This window comes from Rhinatrema bivittatum, chromosome 5 (genome assembly GCF_901001135.1).
Source record: "Rhinatrema bivittatum chromosome 5, aRhiBiv1.1, whole genome shotgun sequence".
Lineage (NCBI taxonomy): Eukaryota > Metazoa > Chordata > Amphibia > Gymnophiona > Rhinatrematidae > Rhinatrema > Rhinatrema bivittatum.
Window position 1 is genome coordinate 121,778,838 of NC_042619.1, and position 18,977 is coordinate 121,797,814.

The 18,977-nt window shown below is 43.0% G+C and overlaps 1 protein-coding gene across 1 annotated transcript in view; it reads right to left on the bottom strand.

Annotated features, from left to right (window-relative positions):
• Positions 1-18,977, bottom strand: part of FNDC3A (fibronectin type III domain containing 3A) — a 1,040,529-nt gene that overhangs the window by 532,813 nt on the left and 488,739 nt on the right. The window contains 2 exon segments of the mRNA XM_029602861.1: positions 13,704-13,765; positions 13,768-13,863. Coding sequence (XP_029458721.1) covers positions 13,704-13,765; positions 13,768-13,863 — 158 coding nt within the window.

Sequence of the window (18,977 nt, forward strand, 5' to 3'; positions counted from 1 at the left end):
TCTGAGGAATAGAGGTTGTCTGATCATGGCTGGTAGAATGGTCGGTGGAGATGTGAAGGATTTCTGTTTTGGCTGCATTGAGGACTAGGTTCAGGCTGGTGAGTAAGTGGTTGATGGACTTAAGGCAGTTCTCCAAGAAGGAGAGCGTTTTTGGAAGGGATTCTTTTATTGGGATCAGGATCTGAACGTCGTCGGTATATAAGTAGTGAATTAGGTTAAGGTTTGTGAGCAGCTGGCAAAGAGGGCAGTAGGTAGATATTGGTGGGGGATAGAGAGGAGCCTTGGGGAACACCTAGAGTAGATTTGAAGTTAGGAGATTCTTTATTATTGATAGTGATCTTGGAGCTTCTATTATTGAGGAATGAGCTGAACCATTGGAAGGCATATCCAGATAATCCAATGTCTGAGAGACGATTGAGGAGGATGCTATGGTTCACGGTGTCAAACGCCGCGGAGATGTCTAAGAGAACTAGCAGGAATGAAGTCCCTTTATCTAGGCCCATGAGGATGTGGTCTGTTAGCGAGATGAGGAGGGTTTCGGTACTGGAAGACTTGCGGAAGCCATACTGGGAGGGGTATAGGATTTTGTGTTCCTCCAGGTAGTCCGAAAGCTGTGTGTTCACCACCTTCTCAGTGAGTTTTGCTAGCAGCAGGAGGTTGGATATGGGTCGGAAGTTGGAGAGCTCATTAGTGTCCAGGTTGGGTTTCTTCAAGAGAGGTTTAATAGATGCTGTTTTAAGGTCATCCGGGTATACTCCTTGGGCTAGGGAGCAGTTAATAATGTCGGCCAGAGATCTGGAGATGGTGCCTAGGATAAGGAGCAGAAGTTTCGTAGGGATGTGGTCCATCGGGTGGCTGGATGGTTTCAGCTTCTTGAGTGTTGATTCTATCTCCAGAGGGGTTGTGGGTTCGAAGGAATCTAAGGTGGCTTTGGGGGAGCATGTGGTGGTGAAGTTTAGAGCTGGTGGTGTTGGGTTAGTAGGGAGAAGTGCTAGCGTGTTTGCAATTTTATCCTGAAAGAAGGGTGCGAGTTCATTGGCTTTGGATTGAGCCTGATCGTCAGGAATGGTAGGGGCAGAGGGTTTAGTGAGTTGAGATACATAGGAAAACAGGGCCCTAGCGTCATACTGAATATCATGGATTCTGCTGGCATAATAGTCTTTTTTTTGCTTGTAGAAGAGAAATCCTATAAAGATGCATGTTTCGTTTGTAGTCGGACAAAGTTGTGGAGTTGGGGGACTTCCACCAAGAGCCTTCCTTGTGTCGGAGGTCTTGCTTCATTCGTTTAAATTCCGGTGAGTACCAAGGTTGCTTCCTTTTTTGAGTCCAATTGATGGTTTTCATCTCTTTGGGGCAAAGTTTGTTGGCTATAGACTCCGTGATATTGCGCCAGGATAGAAGGGCTGAGTTGGGGGTTAGAGGTGTCTAGATTGGGGAGTTCCTTGGAAAGATGTTCACTGAGAATATCGGAGGTACATTTTCTTCTGAGATGGATGGTGGAGTGAGGTTGTGGTTGAGAGGGGTTTCCTCGAGTATTGAGAGTAGCTGATATAAGTGAATGGTCAGACCAAGGGACTGGGGTGCAGTCTGGGGTGTTAGTGTATGATAAGTGTGAGTTTAGGAAGATGAGGTCTAGTGTGTGTCCAGCTTTATGGGTGGGTTTATTGACGATTTGTTCAAAGCCCATTGCTTGGAGTGTGGATAAGAAGGTTTCGCAGTTGGGGGAGATCGGGGAGGCGTCAACATGTAGATTGAAGTCCCCCAGAATCATGGCAGGTGAGTCCATGTTAATGTATTTAGCAATGGTTTCTATAAGGGGTGAGGCATCAGAGTCTAGTGATCCCGGTGGAGCGTAAACAAGGAGAATTTGAATATGTTTTGCCTTGAACAATCCAAGTTCTAGTTTTTTGGAGGAGGTCTTGACAGGTTGCTGTCTAAGATTCAATTCTTTCTTGGTTGCTAGAAGCAGACCACCCCCTCTTTTTTTGGGTCTTGTAATTGAGATGTCATAAAGGTGTATAGGTAACTGGTTTATCAATGGGGTGTCTGTGCTTTTTAACCAGGTTTCCGTGATAGCACATACATCTAGATTGGAGTCAAGCAGGTAATCGTGAAGAATGTGCATTTTCTTTGTGAGGGACTGAGCGTTGAAGAGGGATAGAGAGAATATCGTGAGTCCTAGTAGTTGGGTCAAGGGTGAGAGCATGATGGGATGAGTGATCTCGTTGACTGATTCAAGGTCCGTTGTGAAAGTTTGGAGAGGTGGGAGTGGCGATGATAGATGATAGGAATGGGGTAGGTTGCATGGTACCTACTCGGATGGTGAGGAGAGGATGGTGTGGGGAGGAGAGTTGGAGGATGGTGGTAGAAGCTGGTCTGGCTGGACAGGGTTGCACAGGGTTGCTGGAGAGGCTGGATGAATGCTGGAGAGGCTGGATGGATGAATGAATACTGTAGTGGCTGGATGGATGCTGGATGAATGCTGGAGAGGCTGGATGGATGAATGCTGTAGTGGCTGGATGAATGCTGGAGAGGCTGGATGGATGCTGGAGAGTCTGGATGGATGAATGCTGGAGCGCCTGGATGGATGCTGGAGAGTCTGGATGGATGAATGCTGGAGCGGCTGGATGGATGCTGGAGAGGCTGGATGGATGCTGGATGAATGCTGGAGAGGCTGGGTGAATGCTGGGTGAATGCTGGAGTGGCTGGGCGAGTGTATGTGTAGAGCTGTTGAGGTAGCGTTTAGGTTAAGTGCGGGTGGAATTTTGGTCGGTTAGAGTGGGTGGCTTCTGTTTCGATGATCTGGTGCAGTCTCCCCATAAGATATTGAAAAAATCCTTCCCAGGATCAGCCAATCCACCTGCTCATTAGTTCTGATAACTTCCAGATACATCTGTAACTTAAAATATGATTTAGCCCCTTAGCTAACCACAATAGTAAATGCCATGCTAACCTAAGACTCCCTGCCTCCCCAACTAAAAATAAGGCCATAATGATACCCCATCCTGAAAAAAACAGGCTCTGATCCAAAAACAATCAACCACTATCAGCTAGTCTCTAGCCTGCCATTTCTCTCCAAACTAATGGAGAAAGCGGTCTACTTCTGGTGCCTAGACTTCCTAGAAGGCGGTAACATTCTACATCCTCATCAATATGGGATCCAGAAAGGCTAGGGAACAGATTTTGTCCTTTAAGCCATAACTAACAATATTCACATGAATTTAAAACAAGGTGGTGAATCCCTCCTAGTGCGACTAGATCTCTTCGCTGCCTTAGACACTGTCAATCACCAACTCTTGATACAACATTTAAGTGACATCAGCAATAAAGGCACAGTCCTTAAATGGCTTGAATATTTCCTAGATAACAATGCTCAGTCCATATCATTTACCTGTATCTGATCTGTAACTTCATTCAGTACTTCAACACTGATTACGACCTTTTCATTGATGACATCAAGCTCTACATCAAAGCAGGATCAAACCCAGTCTCAGCCATTACAAATCTTAATCACTGTTTTACAGCAGTATCCCAATGGCTCCACAACTCAGCCCCTCTACGTCAGAGCTCATCTGCCTAAGCTGACAGACTCTCCTTACCATCCCTGCCCTCCTTGTTGGGTATTCTCCAACCAAATGATTCAGTGCAAAGACTGGGAGTCCAGTTAGACCACAACTTTATAATGGAAACCCACATCTCAAAGGTGGAAGGACCTGCTTTATGCACTTGCACCAGATTTGTCATCTTCACAACCTTTTCTTGATAAACACAACATGGCCACCGTGATACACACTTTAATTACCAGGCGGACTGACTGCTGTAATTCTCTACTCATAAGAACATAAGACGTGCTATGCTGGGTCAGACTACAGTCCGAGTCCAGCATCCTGTCTCCAACAGTGGCCAGGCTGGGTCACAAGTACCCGGCAGACCCCCAATAGTTGATCTACTTCATTCCCAGAGATAAGTGATGGCTTTACCAAGTCTACCTTTCTAATAACGGTTTATGAACTTATCCTCCAGGAACTGGTTCAACCCTCTTTTGAACCCCACCTATATTAACTGCCTTGATCATATCCTTGGGCAACCGATTCCATAGCTTAATTGTGCACAGAGTGAAAAAAAACTTCCTATGATTTGTTTTCAATCTACCAGTTACTAGTTTCAAGGACTGTCCCCCTTAGTTCCAGTGTTGTTTGAAAGGGTAAACAACCGTTCCCCATTTATCTGTTCTACCCAGCTTATGATTTTATGAATCTCAATCATATCTCCTCTCAGTTGTCTTCTCCAACCTAGAGGGCCCTAATCTGTTTAGCCTCTCCATATAGGTGGTTTTCTATGCCCTTTATTTTTGTTGCCCTTCTCTGTACCTTTTTCTTTGTCCCCTATGTCTTTTTAAAGATGGGGCGACCAGAACTGAATGCAAAGCTCAGGGTGTGATTGCACCATGGATCTATACAAAATGATAACCTCAGTTTTCTCCTCTATTCCTTTAGAAATAACTCCTAACATTTTATTTGCTTTTTGAACCACTGCAGCACACTGAACTGAAGATTTCAAGTACTGTCCACAAGGACTCTGATATCCTTTTCTGAGTGTTGACTTCTAACATGGAACCCATCATTGTGTACCTGTAGGTGGGATTATTTTTCCCTATGTGCATTACTTTGCACTTACATTAAATTATATTTGCCATTTAGATGCCCAGTCTCCTATTTCAAAAGGTCTTTCAGTGGTTCCTCCCTATCCATTGCTGTTTTATTGACTTGAAACAATTTTGTGTCATCTGCAAACTTGTCTTTTCACGTGCTGTTCCTTTTTTCAGATCATTTATGAATATATTAAATAGCATAAGTCCTGGAGTATTCCACTAATAACCTCTCTCCAATATCAGCGGTATAAAATAACTTAAGTGAATAAATAAATAAAATTTGGACAACTGTCCATTTAGTCCTACCCTCTGTTTCCTCTCTTTTATCCAGTTATCAATCCACAATAGGATACTGGCTCTGATCATATGACCTCCCAATTTCCTGTGGAGTCTTTCACGAGGGACTTTGTCAAATAATTTCTGAAAATCCAAATACTCTATATTAACTAGCTTACCTCTAACTGCATGCTTATTTACACCTTCAAATAAATCTAGCAAATTGGTAAGGCAAGACTTCTATTTGCAAATGCAATGTTGACTTTCCCCCATTAAACAAGTTCTATATATGTGGTCCGTAATTTTGTTTTTAGGGTAATTTTGCTCTGTGCCAGAGTCAGGCTTACTAGTCTATAATTCCTGGATCATTTCTTTTAAAAAATCAGCAACATATTGGTTACCCTCCTGTCCTCAGGTACTGTGGCTGTTTTAAATGACAGGTTGTAGATCACCAGAAACAGATTTGCAATTTCATGTTTGAGTTACTTCAAAACTTGGGTGAATACTATCTGGCTTCATTGATTCATAATTCTTTAATCTGTCCATCTGATTTATTACATCCCACAGTTTCATAGAATCTTACAACACAATCTCAAAAACCTCCTACAAAGTGCAACTGCTAGAATTTTGGTAGGTGCCAAATTATCCGACCACATAAGACCTATCTTAAGGCAGTTATACTTGCTCCCAGTCGAAAACAGGATTAGATTCAAAATTCTCTTTCTTTGTTTTCAGGTACATAAATAAATATGGCCCACAAGCAAACTTTATTCTTCCCAAAAGGCCCTTCTATCCCCGCCCACTATGTTTTCTGTCAGATTAACCTGCACTAGACTATGCATTCAGATGCTTCACACCTAAAATATGGAATAAAATACCATAGGCTTATCGCACCTTCAGGAAAAGAGCCAAGGCCTGACTATTGAGCCAGGTCTTCACTTCATCTTTAAATTGTGATAAAACTGACCAGGTTAGTAAAGGAAAACTCCCTTATCTCTTCCCAGAACTTAGTCATGAGACCATAACATTATCTACAGCCAGATTTCTTTACCAAGTGACTTTCTCTTCTTTTGTACTAAGTTCTTGCCTTTCAAATGCTACTGCATTATAGTATCTTTCATTTACCCTGACTTCCTAATCCATCTAATGGACTCATACTGCTAAAGCAAAATTATTTACCTTGTAATAGGTGTTATCCCAGGACAGCAGGATGTAGCCCTCACATATGGGTGACGTCAGCAACGGAGCCCTAGGCGGGAAAGTTTACTGTCAAAGTTTCTAGAAACTTTTGACTGGCACTGTGGTGCCCACTGAGCATGCCCAGCATGCTATGATATTCTCTGCCACAAGTGTCACTCTTCAGTCTCGTATGTAGCAATAAGCTTTAGCAAAAAATAAAATAATAAATTATGAGGCCCAACTCCGCGGGGTGGCGGGTGGGTTCTGTGAGGACTACATCCTGCTGTCCTGGGATAACACCTATTACAAGGTAAGCAATTTTGCTTTATCCCAGGACAAGCAGGATGCTAGTCCTCACATATGGGTGAGTAGCAAGCTAGAGGCTGAGTCATTTTTGGATTGAGGCAACAGTGAAGTATTGTTGATGAAATGAATCAGCCGAAGATCACAGCAGATTGGTTGTAGAAGGAGTTGGGTTTAAACTGGAAACAAGTTCTTTAAGACAGATTGTCCATAGGCTGAATCTTGTCGTCCTTCTTTATCCAAGCAGTAATGAGCTGCAAAGGTGTGAAGAGAACTCCATGTTGCAGCTTTACAGATGTCAAGGATTGGCACTGAACGATAGTGTGCTACTGTGGTTGACATTGCTCTTACTGAATGTGCCTTTACTCGCCCTTGGAGAGGAAGGCCTGCTTTTTCATAGCAAAATTGTATGCAATCTGCTAGCCAGTTGGATAGAGTATGTTTACCCACTGCCTTACCCGGTTTGTTTGGATCATAGGAGACAAAAAGTTGATTGGATTTTCTGTGGACTGCAGTGCGGTTTAGATAGAAAGATAATGCACGCTTACAGTCCAAAGTATGTAAGGCTGTTTCTCCTTGGTGAGAATGAGGCCTTGGGAAAAATGTGGGTAAAACTATAGATTGATTCAAGTGAAATTCCGTAACCACTTTGGGAAGGAATTTTGGATGTGTACGGAGAACCACCCTATCATTTAAGAATTTTGTGTAGGGTGGGTATGTTACTAGTGCTTGTAATTCACTAACCCTTCTAGCTGATGTAATGGCTATGAGGAAGATAGTCTTCCATGTGAGGAATTTTAGATCACAGGAATCTATGGGTTCGAAAGGAGAACGCATAAGTCTTGTTAATACCAGATTCAGGTCCCATTCTGTGACTGGTGGCCGAACTGGTGGTTTAAGGTGAGTTAAGCCCCTCATAAACCTACTTACAAGAGGTTGAGTGGAGATTGGTGCATCTTTTACCCTGTTATGGTAAGCTGAGACTGCACTGAGATGTACCCTTACTGATGAAGTCTGGAGGCCAGAGTTTGAAAGATGATATAAATAGTCTAGTAGAGTATTTGTGGGGCAGGAGAAAGGGTCAATGTTCTTTTTTGTGCACCACAAAGCAAATCTTTTCCATTTTGAAGAATAGTTCTTTCTTGTGGAAGGTTTACGTGAAGCTATAAGTACTTGGGATATATTGGTTGAAAGATTGAGTGGTTGTAAGATCAAGCTTTCAACATCCATGCTGTCAGAGATAGGGATTGAAGGTTGGGATGGTGCAACTGACCCTGATTCTGAGTGATGAGATTGGGATCTACTCCCAGGCGAATTGGATCCCTGACTGAGAGGTCTAGCAGTGTGGGGAACCATACTTGTTGAGGCCAATACGGGGCTATGAGTATCATGGACCCCTTGTCCTGTTGTAGCTTCACTAGAGGTTTGGTTATGAGCAATATTGGAGGATACGCATATAACAGGCCTGAGTTCCAAGGGCGAGCAAAGGCGTCCTTGGCTGTCTGGTTGTTCTGTTTGTGCAGAGAACAGAACTTGTTCACTTTGTAATTCAGATGTGATACAAAGAGGCCTACTGTTGGTTGACCCCATGTTTAAAATATCTTGGTCGCTACTGAAGGATTTAGTGACCATTCGTGTGGTTGGAATTGACGACTGAGTCGATCCGCTACTACATTTTGAATGCCTGCTAGGTAAGTGGCCCAAAGTAGGATGGAATGGTTCAGGGCCCAGTCCCAGATTTGTGCAGCTTCTTGACAAAGGAGATACGAGCCTGTGCCTCCTTGTTTGTTGACGTACCACAGGGCTACTGTGTTGTCCGTTTGTATGAGAACAGTCTTGTGTGAAAGGCAGTCCTTGAATGCATGCAGAGTATAGCATATAGCTCGAAGTTCCAAGAAATTTATCTGATATGTTGCTTCGAGTTTTGTCCAAGTCCCTTGTGTTTGGAGATTGTTTATGTGAGCTCCCCAACCCAAGGTGGATGCATCTGTAGTTAAGATTATCTGTGGGACTGGTTGTTGAAAAGGTAGGCCTTTGCACAAATTTTCCTTGTTTATCCACCAAAGAAGCGAGGAACGTAGTTGGTGGGTTACTTGAATTGAGGAATGTAGTGGTTGAATGGCTTGGATCCATTGTGATTTTAGAGTCCATTGAGTTACTCTCATGGCGAGCCTTGCGAGAGGTGTAACCTGTACTGTAGAGGCCATGTGGCCTAGCAGAGTTAGAAATTGATGAGCTGTTGCTTGATTTGTTGAGTGAATCGAGTTTGCCAACAGGGATAATGTTTCTGCTCGATCCACTGGTAGAAAGGCCTTTGCAAGGCCTGTGTTTAGTTCTGCTCCTATGAAGTGGAGTAACTGAGAGGGTATGAGATGGGATTTTTGATAATTGATTAGAAAACCCATAGAGTGAAGTAGAGCAATTGTTCGGTTGAGAGAACTTAGTGCTCCCTGGCAAGATTGACTTCTGATGAGCCAGTCGTCTATATATGGGAAAACATGAACACCTTCCTTGCGTAAGTGTGCTGCTATTACTGCCAGGCATTTTGTGAAAACTCTGGGAGCAGACGCCAGTCCGAATGGCAGTACCCTGTATTGAAAATGGTGATGACCCACTACGAAGCGAAGATATTTTCGATGAGGAGGGAATATTGGTATGTGAGTGTAAGCATCTTGTAGATCCAGAGAACAAAGCCAATCTCCTTTTTGAAGAAGTGGAAGCATGGTGCCTAGAGAAACCATCCTGAACTTTTCTCTTTTTAGAAATTTGTTGAGATTTCTGAGGTCTAGGATGGGACATAGGCCTCCAGTTTTCTTTGGAATGAGGAAATATCTGGAGTAGAATCCTCTGCCCTGCTGTGTCCGGGGCACTGGCTGAATGGCCCTGGCTCTCAGAAGGGTGGATAATTCTATGTGTAGTTGACTTAGTTGAGAATTTTGTTTTGGACAGGAAGTTGGTGGAAATTCTGGAGGAATTGAGAGAAAATTTAGTTTGTAACCATGGGCTATGATAGAGTACCCATTGGTCTGTTATTGTCTGCCAGCGTGTGTAGAAATGTGATACTCTTCCTCCTACTGCAGATGTGTTTGAGGATTTAAAAGTATGGCCTGTTCTCTGGTCTGACTCTCAAAATCCAGCCGCTCGACCTATTTGAGGTGGAGGCTGAGTGCGAGGAGGTCTAGGCTGTCGTGCTTGAGAACGTTGTTGTTGAGGCCTAGTAGATCTGCTCCTAGTTGTTTGTGAGTAGTATCTACGTGGCCTGTAGTAAGAACGCTTTTGTTCCCTGCGGGGCAAGCGTCTTTGTGATTGTGTTGAGGTATCCTGAGGCATTTGTGAAAGCTGACGTAATGTCTCAGTGTGGTCCTTTAGTTGTTGGACTGCTTCCTGAACCTTATCACAAAATAAATTGTCTCCCAAACATGGCAGATCCACTAGTTTTTTTTGGACCTCAGGCCTGAGATCGGAGGCCTTGAGACATGCATACCTTTGAGCAGTAATCCCAGAAGCTGCAGTCCTGGAGGCAGTGTCAAAGCTATCATAAGCTGCTCTGCCCTCGTGCTTCCCTGCTTCTAGGCCCTTGTTCACTATGGCCTGTGCTGATTCTTGACACTGTGCAGGTAGTGAGTTCACGAATTGCTCCATCTGCTTCCATAAGTCTCTGATACTGTGTCATATACAACTGGTATGCAGAGATTCTTGAATTCAGGATTGCTGCCTGATACACTTTTTTTCCTAATGTATCCAGGAAGCGGTGGTCTTTTCCTGGGGGAGTTGAAGAGTGAGGACGGACACGTCTTGACTTTTTCTGGGCAGATTCAACTACCACTGAATTGTGTGGTAATTGTGCCTTTTGGAAGCCAGGTGCTGTCTGTACCAAATAGGTAGAATCCACTCTTTTGTTTACTGCTGGAACCGTGGAAGGGTGCTCCCAGATTCTATGTTGTAAATCTAATAGCACTTCATGAATTGGGATAGCCAAAACTTGTTTAGGAGGATCTACAAATTGTAAGACCTCTAGAGTGTGTTGTCTAGTGTCTTGTTCAGTAGCCAATTTGAAGGGTATGGTATCTGCCATGTCCTGTATAAAACTGGAGAATGATAAGTCTTCAGGTGGGGACTTTTTTCTGGGTTCTGGCGGAGAGGGTTCTGACAAAGTCCTCAGATGATGTATTTGTGTCTTGGCTATCCCAGGAGTCCTCATCATCATCCCTGTGAGGTCTAGTGATGGGTTTGGATGGTAAATTTAATCCTGATGGACCTGGTAATGGGTCATCGATGGGAGGTATTGGAAGTGTTTGTTTGTCAGGTTATTTAGGTAAAGTGTCGATGACATCTTGATACCTTTGATTCAGACGCTGGAAGAAAGCTAGATCTTGAATCTCTGGTTCTTCCTGTGGTGGTTGTATCGACGGAACAGTTATTGGAATAGACGTCGACGTTGAAGGTGGTCGTCTCGATGTCAGACCTGACGTCAGTGGAGTCATCGGTATCGACGTCGAAGACGTCGATGGCAGCTGTGTGTATATCGATGTGGACGTCATTATTATTTTGGGCGTTGACATCGAGTCTCCTGTAGTCGTCGGTGTGAAGGTCGACACCGGCATCGGTGATCTCATCAGCAAATTTGCCGGCATCGATGCAGGAAGCATCGGCATCGACGAGCCCGTCGGAATTAGATGTTGTTCCATGAAGGCCTTGGATACCACTTGTCTGATAATCTCAGACAATTCCGGCGTTACAACTGATGGTACCAGAGCAGTTGTAAGCGGTGGCGGAGGCTGAGGTGTAGGATCCGGTGCAGAGCCCTGCAGAGGATCAGGAACCGGAGACGGAGGAGTAGGTCCAGGCGCCGGTGTTTCCTCAGTCCGTGGCCGCTTTGCCATCGAGGGTTCCTGGGGATCCATTCCGGGCATCGATGGTCGTCGATGTCGATGCTTGTGTTTTAACTTCTGAGGGTCGAGGGATTTCGTCGATGATGACGGTGACGAAGGATCCCCCGACGGCCCCGGTCAAGGCTTTTTGAGTAATAAGCACTTAGACATTCCGGTCGGGGACGACTTCGAAGACACCAACGGAGAAGGAATGAGTTGGAGCTGGAAAAGATGCTCCATTTTTTCAAGCCGGGTCTTTCTACTTTTCGGAGTCATCTCGGCGCATTGAGGGCAATTGTTTACCTCATGTTTCTCTCCGAGGCATAACACGCATTCGAGGTGCGGGTTGGTGATCGACATTTTTCAAGCGCATACAGGACATTTTTTTAAAACCTGTAGCCATGTTTCTAATCGACAGCCGTCGAAAGAAAGGGATTTCGCGAGAAGGAAAAACCTTCGAAAAAAAAAAAGGGACAATGAGACAGAGGTACTCACCAGCCGGTGGAGAAAAATTACCCCCTTTTTGAATCTGTGACAGAGAATATCTTTTAATCGACTTTTTCAGTCAAGTTTTGTAGTGTTGAGAGGAATCTCAACGGCTCCTTATCCCGCGGTGCGGACAGCAGCGCGGAAAGACGAAGACTGAAGAGTGACACCTGTGGCAGAGAATATCATAGCATGCTGGGCATGCTCAGTGGGCACCACAGTGCCAGTCAAAAGTTTCTAGAAACTTTGACAGTAAACTTTCCCGCCCAGGGCTCCGTTGCTGACGTCACCCATATCTGAGGACTAGCATCCTGCTTGTCCTGGGATAATAATTCTTCTACTGCTCTAAATGATTAATTTAATCTCCTTGAACCTCCAATCATATCTCCACATGCCCTCCTTCATATTCCCTAGGTTGATTGTAAATTATACACAGATGTATTAGGAATTTAACTCTAATTCTGAATGTAATCCACTTTGAGACTAGCTTGGAAAAAGAATATTAAATTTTTATAAATAAGTAAACAAAAGTGTAAATTTACAGATGCTGCTTATATTTATCCCAGTTTGCAGTCAAATATCTTATAAAGATTTAGAAAGCTGTTAACATGGACAAAATACATCTGCAATTATAATTTTAATGGTATTCTATGTAATCATGTAGACACCTGAATTTATTAGTGGTTGATAGGCAGGGACAAAGAGCCTGAAGTTACAGTGTGTGAGGAGCCTGTAAATTACTATACCAGCTCAACCATGCAGAGCAGCTGTGTACTCCAGCAGCAGAAACAAAACTATTTACTTGATTTAGTCATTTTCAATCTGTTCTCTGATTATCCCTGAACAGTTCAGGACAAATTAATCTGTTGGAATGCATTAAAATGATTGCAATTGTCTTCTTGCTTTGCAGTTTCCATTAAGCTAGAGTAGTTGAATAGTACTGCAAATTTTCAAGTTAAGTTACAAGTATGCCTCACATGAAGTACTCTGAAGACAGTACAGATGTATCAATGCAATATATAGGTGGCATTAAAATGTTAAATGCTTCCAACATAGTATTTACTTCTGCAACACTTTTACTTCAATGCTGTCTTTAAAAATAGTGAGTTCACAATGAGAATGGTCACAGCATCCTGTCGTATTTGACTGGATGATACCCTACAATTTTTACATGACAAAATAATGCAACAGAAAAGGTACATGAAAGCAACTCACTGGGGTTAATATAGAAATGTGAGGAACTAAAGCACCAGTCCAACTTATCCAATTAAAAAAAAACTATACTATATGCTGAACTGGTCAGTCATGAGAATATATCAGTATGCAACATTTTTAGGGAAAATACCCAACTTACAAATTATATCAAAATTTTATGGATTCTTTGCTCTTCAGCAGACCTCTGATCCCTGCTGATCCTTCAATGTTAGGTTATTTGATTAAAGGAGCAAAGAATAAACACACACACACACACAGAGGTAATAACTATTTAAATAAAAATGATTTTTTTCAACAGAATACAGAAGGCAAGATTCATCATAGTCAGTTTACATTCCTATTAGGGTTTTTTTTTTCTTTTTTCTTTTTATATTTTCTTTGTTTTATCCTTCAGTAGTCTCTGACATTACCCTTTCCCCAAATGGCATGGCATTGCATGGCTGGGTAGCTCAGGTGACCCTTGCCCCCTTGACAGGAGTCACAGTAGTAGAAGCAGCTTTCATTCTTAGGCGTAACTGTACCATCAGCTTACTTGATTCTTTAAAGAGATTAGTGATTTTTATTAATTGATAACATGTTTAATAATGTACAAATACAATATATGAAACAAAATAAACTCCCTTTTATAATTCAGACTGCGAATAAAGTTGTTTTATTAGCATTTTTATTTTATACTTTTACTACTGAAAATTTTTCATATTAGGAAAAATATGACCACCTACGTATAAGCAATTTTGTATTTTCCATCTTTCCCACTATTTGAAATCAAAACCTCATAAGTATAAAAATTCTGGGTATGCTGGTACTGTCGCTGTCACCATTAATGACACTGGAAGGAGGTGACCATATGAGTACTGCTGTCCTTGCCTGGACGTCTGATACCTGCAAAAAAACATATACAAGCGCTCATTTCAATTATATATTAAACTATATATGCAAATACCTAAGTTGAAATAAAGGTTAAGAAATTTCTTGCCTTCCACTACTCTTCAAATGACAAGTTCCACAGTAATAATTAAATTGCTGCACCCATGAAAATTTAATAATAAATATTAAAAACCACCTCCAGCAAATTTTTAATGCACAGTTGCTTTTTTGTTCTAAATATTTGTTCTTATCAGTGTTAAATTATGAGTTGTATAGGGCCTGATTTTACTAAGCTGACAAATAGGGAAAAAAATCATTAGTAAATCAGGCCCTCAAATACATTTGTGCTGTTAATGCACAATTCAAAATCCATGTACTAACATATATTGTGGACTTGTAGAATTGGAGAAGCATGTAATTTCCACTTTAAAAGATATAAGTATGTTCTTTATTGTTCTTTTCTTTTTCTGATCAAGATTGTTTTCTTGGAAATTTGTAATAAATTTACATAAAGAATTAAAAAAAAATCAATGTACTAAATATTTCTAATGCATTAAAGTTTGCAATGCCCGGCTAAAATTGTGTTATGGGATTATTAGGGGTCTGCATGATATGAAAAATATGCATACTAGATTCCAGAGTATATGAGATAACTGATATCTAATGACATAATAAAGGCAGGAGTGCCACCTAATGGAAGCAATTAACTAAGCAGCAGTGAAATTTAAATGTGATTTTTTTTTTACCTCTTTCCTTCCTTTATTATTATTATTTTTTTTTTATATACAGAGATTCGATCTCAATCGAGATCGAATCTCTGTATATAAAAATCGAGATATCACACCGGTTTACATTCAGGTACTATAGGTATTTCTCTATCCCCAGAGGGCTTACAATCTAAGTTTTTTGGAGGGAAAGTGACTTGTCCAAGGTCACAAGGAGCGACAGCAGGACTCGAACCCTGGTCTCCTGGTTCATAGTCCACTGCTCTAACCACTAGGCTATTCCTCCTCCCTAGACTGTTTTATAAATTACATGACCCTGAAACATGAAAAAGCTGCTACTATTTCCATGCTCTAGGCAAATTTTCATAGCCAACTTAGCTAACAGCAGCACATATTCATTAGAAATAGCAAATGTTGCTTACCTGTAACAGGTGTTCTCACATGACAGCAGGATGTTAGTCCTCACATATGGATGACATCACAGGATGGAACCCAATCACGGAAAACTTCTGTCAAAGTTTCCAGAACTTTGACTGGCCCCTACTGGGCATGCCCAGCATGGCACTAACCCTGCAGCCAGCAGGGGTCCCCCTTCAGTCTTGTAACAAAGCTACAGGCAGTGCCGAAAAATAAAATAAGAAACGAAACCAACACCGCAGGGTGGCGGGCGGGTTTCGTGAGGACTAACATCCTGCTGTCCTGTGAGAACACTTGTTACAGGTAAGCAACATTTGCTTTTTCACAGGACAAGCAGTATGGTAGTCCTCACATATGGGTGAGTACCGAGCTGAGGATGTCCGAACATGCACCAAATAAACCCAAGGACGTGCCAGAGGCACAACAACTGGGGAGGAATTTGGGAGAGGGCATCCTGAACCCCACCAGGCAGGTGGAAGGGTGTTGGTACGTCACGTCGTAAACAGGTTACGCAATACAGACTGGCCGAAGATGGAATCTTGTCTTCCGGCTTTGTCCAAGCAATAGTGGGCTGTAAAAGTATAGAGAGAACTCCAGGTGGCAGCCCTGCAAATATCAGGAAGTGGCACCGATCTTAGGTGTGCTACTGAAGTTGCCATGGCCCTCACAGAGTGTACCTTAACACGGTCTTGAAACGGAATGCCTGCTTGCTGATAACAAAAGGATATGCAGTCCGCTAACCAGGAGGAGAGGGTCTGCTTACCCACAGGCTGCCCTAATTTGATGGAATGGAAAGAGACAAACAATTGAGTGCTCTTTCTGTGGGCAGCCGTACGGTCTAGGTAAAATGCTAGAGCCCGTTTACAGTCAAGGGTATGCAGAGCCTGCTCTCCTGGGCTGGAGTGGGGCCTGGGAGAAAAGGTAGGTAGAATGATGGATTGATTGAGGTGAAAATCCGAAACTACCTTAGGTAAAAATTTAGGGTGAGTGCGGAGTACTGCCCGGTCCTGCAGAAGTTTAGTGTAAGGCGGATAGGTAACTAGGGCCAGTAATTCACTAACTCTGCGAGCTGAAGTGATTGCCAAAAGGAAAATCACTTTCCATGTGAGATATCGAAGTTCACAACAGTGAAGAGGCTTGAATGGTGGTTTCATGAGCCGACCCAAAACCAGGTTAAGGTCCCAAGAAGGGGCCGGAGTACGCAGTGGAGGCTTGAGGTGAAGCAAGCCTTTCAAAAAACGTGTTACAAGGGGTTGTACTGATATAGGGACATGCCCAACACCTTTTTGGAAGGTGGCTACCGCACTGACATGCATTCTGATGGAGGAAGTTTTTAGATCTGACTCTGACAAGTGCCAGAGATAGTCCAGAAACTTCGGAATTGGACAGGTAAAAGGGTCAAGGGCCTGAGAAGAGCACCATGACGTGAATCTGTTCCATTTGTATGAGTAAGATTTTCTCGTGGAAGGCTTCCGTGAAGCAATCAGGACACGGGAAACTGGTTCAGAAAGGTTAAGTGGTTGAAGGATTAACCTTTCAGCATCCATGCCATCAGGGACAAGGCTTGAAGACGGGTGGCAAAGGCACCCATTGTTATGAGTGATTAGAAGCGGGTTTGTTCCTAGAGGAATGCGCCTGCAAATGGAGAGATCCTGAAGTATTGGAAACCACACTTGGCGCGGCCAGTGGGGTGCTATCAGGATTATGGTTCCCTTGTCCTGACGTAACTTCACAAGAGTCTTCGAGAGAAGTGGAAGTGGAGGGAATGCGTATAGGAGACCGGTTGCCCATGAGAGGGAGAACGCGTCTCTTGGTGGATAATGTTGGCTGCGAGTGAGAGAGCAGAAAGTGCCTACTTTGCGATTCTGGGGTGATGCAAAGAGGTCTATCTGAGGATATCCCCACTGCTGGAAGATGGAGTTCACTACTGAAGGGTTGAGAGACCATTCGTGCGGTTGAAAAGTGTGACTCAGCTTGTCTGCCAACACATTATCTACTCCCGGCAAGTAGGTGGCTCTGAGGTTCATTGAGTGGGAGAGGGCCTCCGCCCATATCTGTGCAGCTTCCTAATACAGAAGGTAGGAGCCTGTCCCTCCCTGTTTGTTGATTTACCACATGGCCACCTGGTTGTCCGTCTGGATCAGGATGACTTGATTGGAGAGGCGATCCTGAAACAACCTGAGAGCATATCCAATTGCTCGCAGCTCCAGGAAATTTATTTGGTGTTTGGCTTCCTCTGGAGACCAAGAACCTCATATCTGCAGATCGGCCACGTGGGCTCCCCATCTGAAGTTGGAAGCATCGGTAGTGAGAATTATTTGAGGGTCTGGCGCCTGAAAGGGCAAGCCCTGTTGAAGATTTATTTATTTATTTATTTATTTGTGGTTTTTATATACCAGTAATCGTTCAGAACATCTAATCGGTTTACAGCGAAACAGTAAATTCAGCAGCAGGCTTTACATATAGCTTAGTGAACAACATTTCAGAAGCAGGCTATAGCTAGGTAGTCAAAGAGACTGTATAGGAGTCATTACTATGTGTAACAGAATTTAAAGAGGGTCGTAGATAAATGACAAAATATATACAAATATATACAATTGGCTTGGTAAACGAGGAGTTAAACTTTTTGAAAGGTATATTTGCTCGGTGTTGTAGACCAGTGGTCCCCAACCTTTTTTGCACCAGGGACCGGCTTCAAGCAAGACCATTTTTCCATGGCCCGGCAGGGTGGGGTGGGGATGGGGCAGGGGCGGGGCTTTGGTCATATGGGGGCGGGGTTATGGAGGGGGTTGGATTTTAGTGCACACTTATCATTTAATTATGACATTTATAATGTGAATGTGACTCAACTCACCATAGGTTCTCACATGCATGACACACTGACCCATGATCGTCACAGGGCTACATATAAAAGTACAGTTTGCATCCACGGGAACCCCCCTGACCCACAATAATGGATGTAAAGCAGAATTATGACATTCCCCATACAACTCACCCTACAAAAAGATATTCTGGTTCTGGTGTCATCTCAGTAACAGCAACTCAAACTCCTTCTACTTCCAGGCTCAATAGCCCTACTTATGAAAAGACAGCAGTTTACCACCAATGCATGTCCTCTTGAGAAAACACAACAAATAAGACTGATACAAACGCTTACATGCTAGTAAAATATCTCATCTCGGTAATAGACACAGAACAGACCTAACATACTCCCAGGATCTGTAGTAATGCACATAAACTAATCCGTACACAGTTACACCTGTATTATGGAATACACTCAAACAGGAGCAACCCTATCTATGAAAAGGCAACACTGCAAATATTAAATCAGGTCCTACAAACCAATACACCTCTTATTAGGAAAACAGAACTAGCAAGCAGCTATAGATCCCCACACAGAAATAATTGTAAAACTATACTAATAAGCAGAATAAATGTTTCAAAACAGCTATGAACAGAATAACATCCAACAATTAAAAACTCATAAAAACTATTAAACATTCTCCAAACACCAATAAAATATTTCAAAAAAGCAGACATCACACAATTAAAATGGCAGTCAAGAAAAATAAACTTAAAAAGCCACCTTTACTTACCCCCTCCAGCAGCTCTCCTACTCCCCTTCCATGCAGGCCGTGGCACACACCAGAAGCAGCAGTAGAAGCTAAGCTCTATACTTATGGTCCTCTTCCTTAGTGCCCATGTCTCTCACACACATACCATACCAGTCATGCCCCCATGACCAGTTTCTGTCTCTCACACACCAATCATCTCCCAGTCTTTGGCACATACACACCAGTCACCTTCCTGAACAGTTTCTCTCATGCCATACACAGGCTTCCCACTCCCGTGTTCTACTTACATATATGGGCTTCTCACTCTCATAATCACTTTCTCTGTCTCTCTCTCACACACACACACACACTCACCAGTCTCTCACTCTCATGCTTGTTCTCTCCACATGCACAGGCTTCTCATTCCCATAAT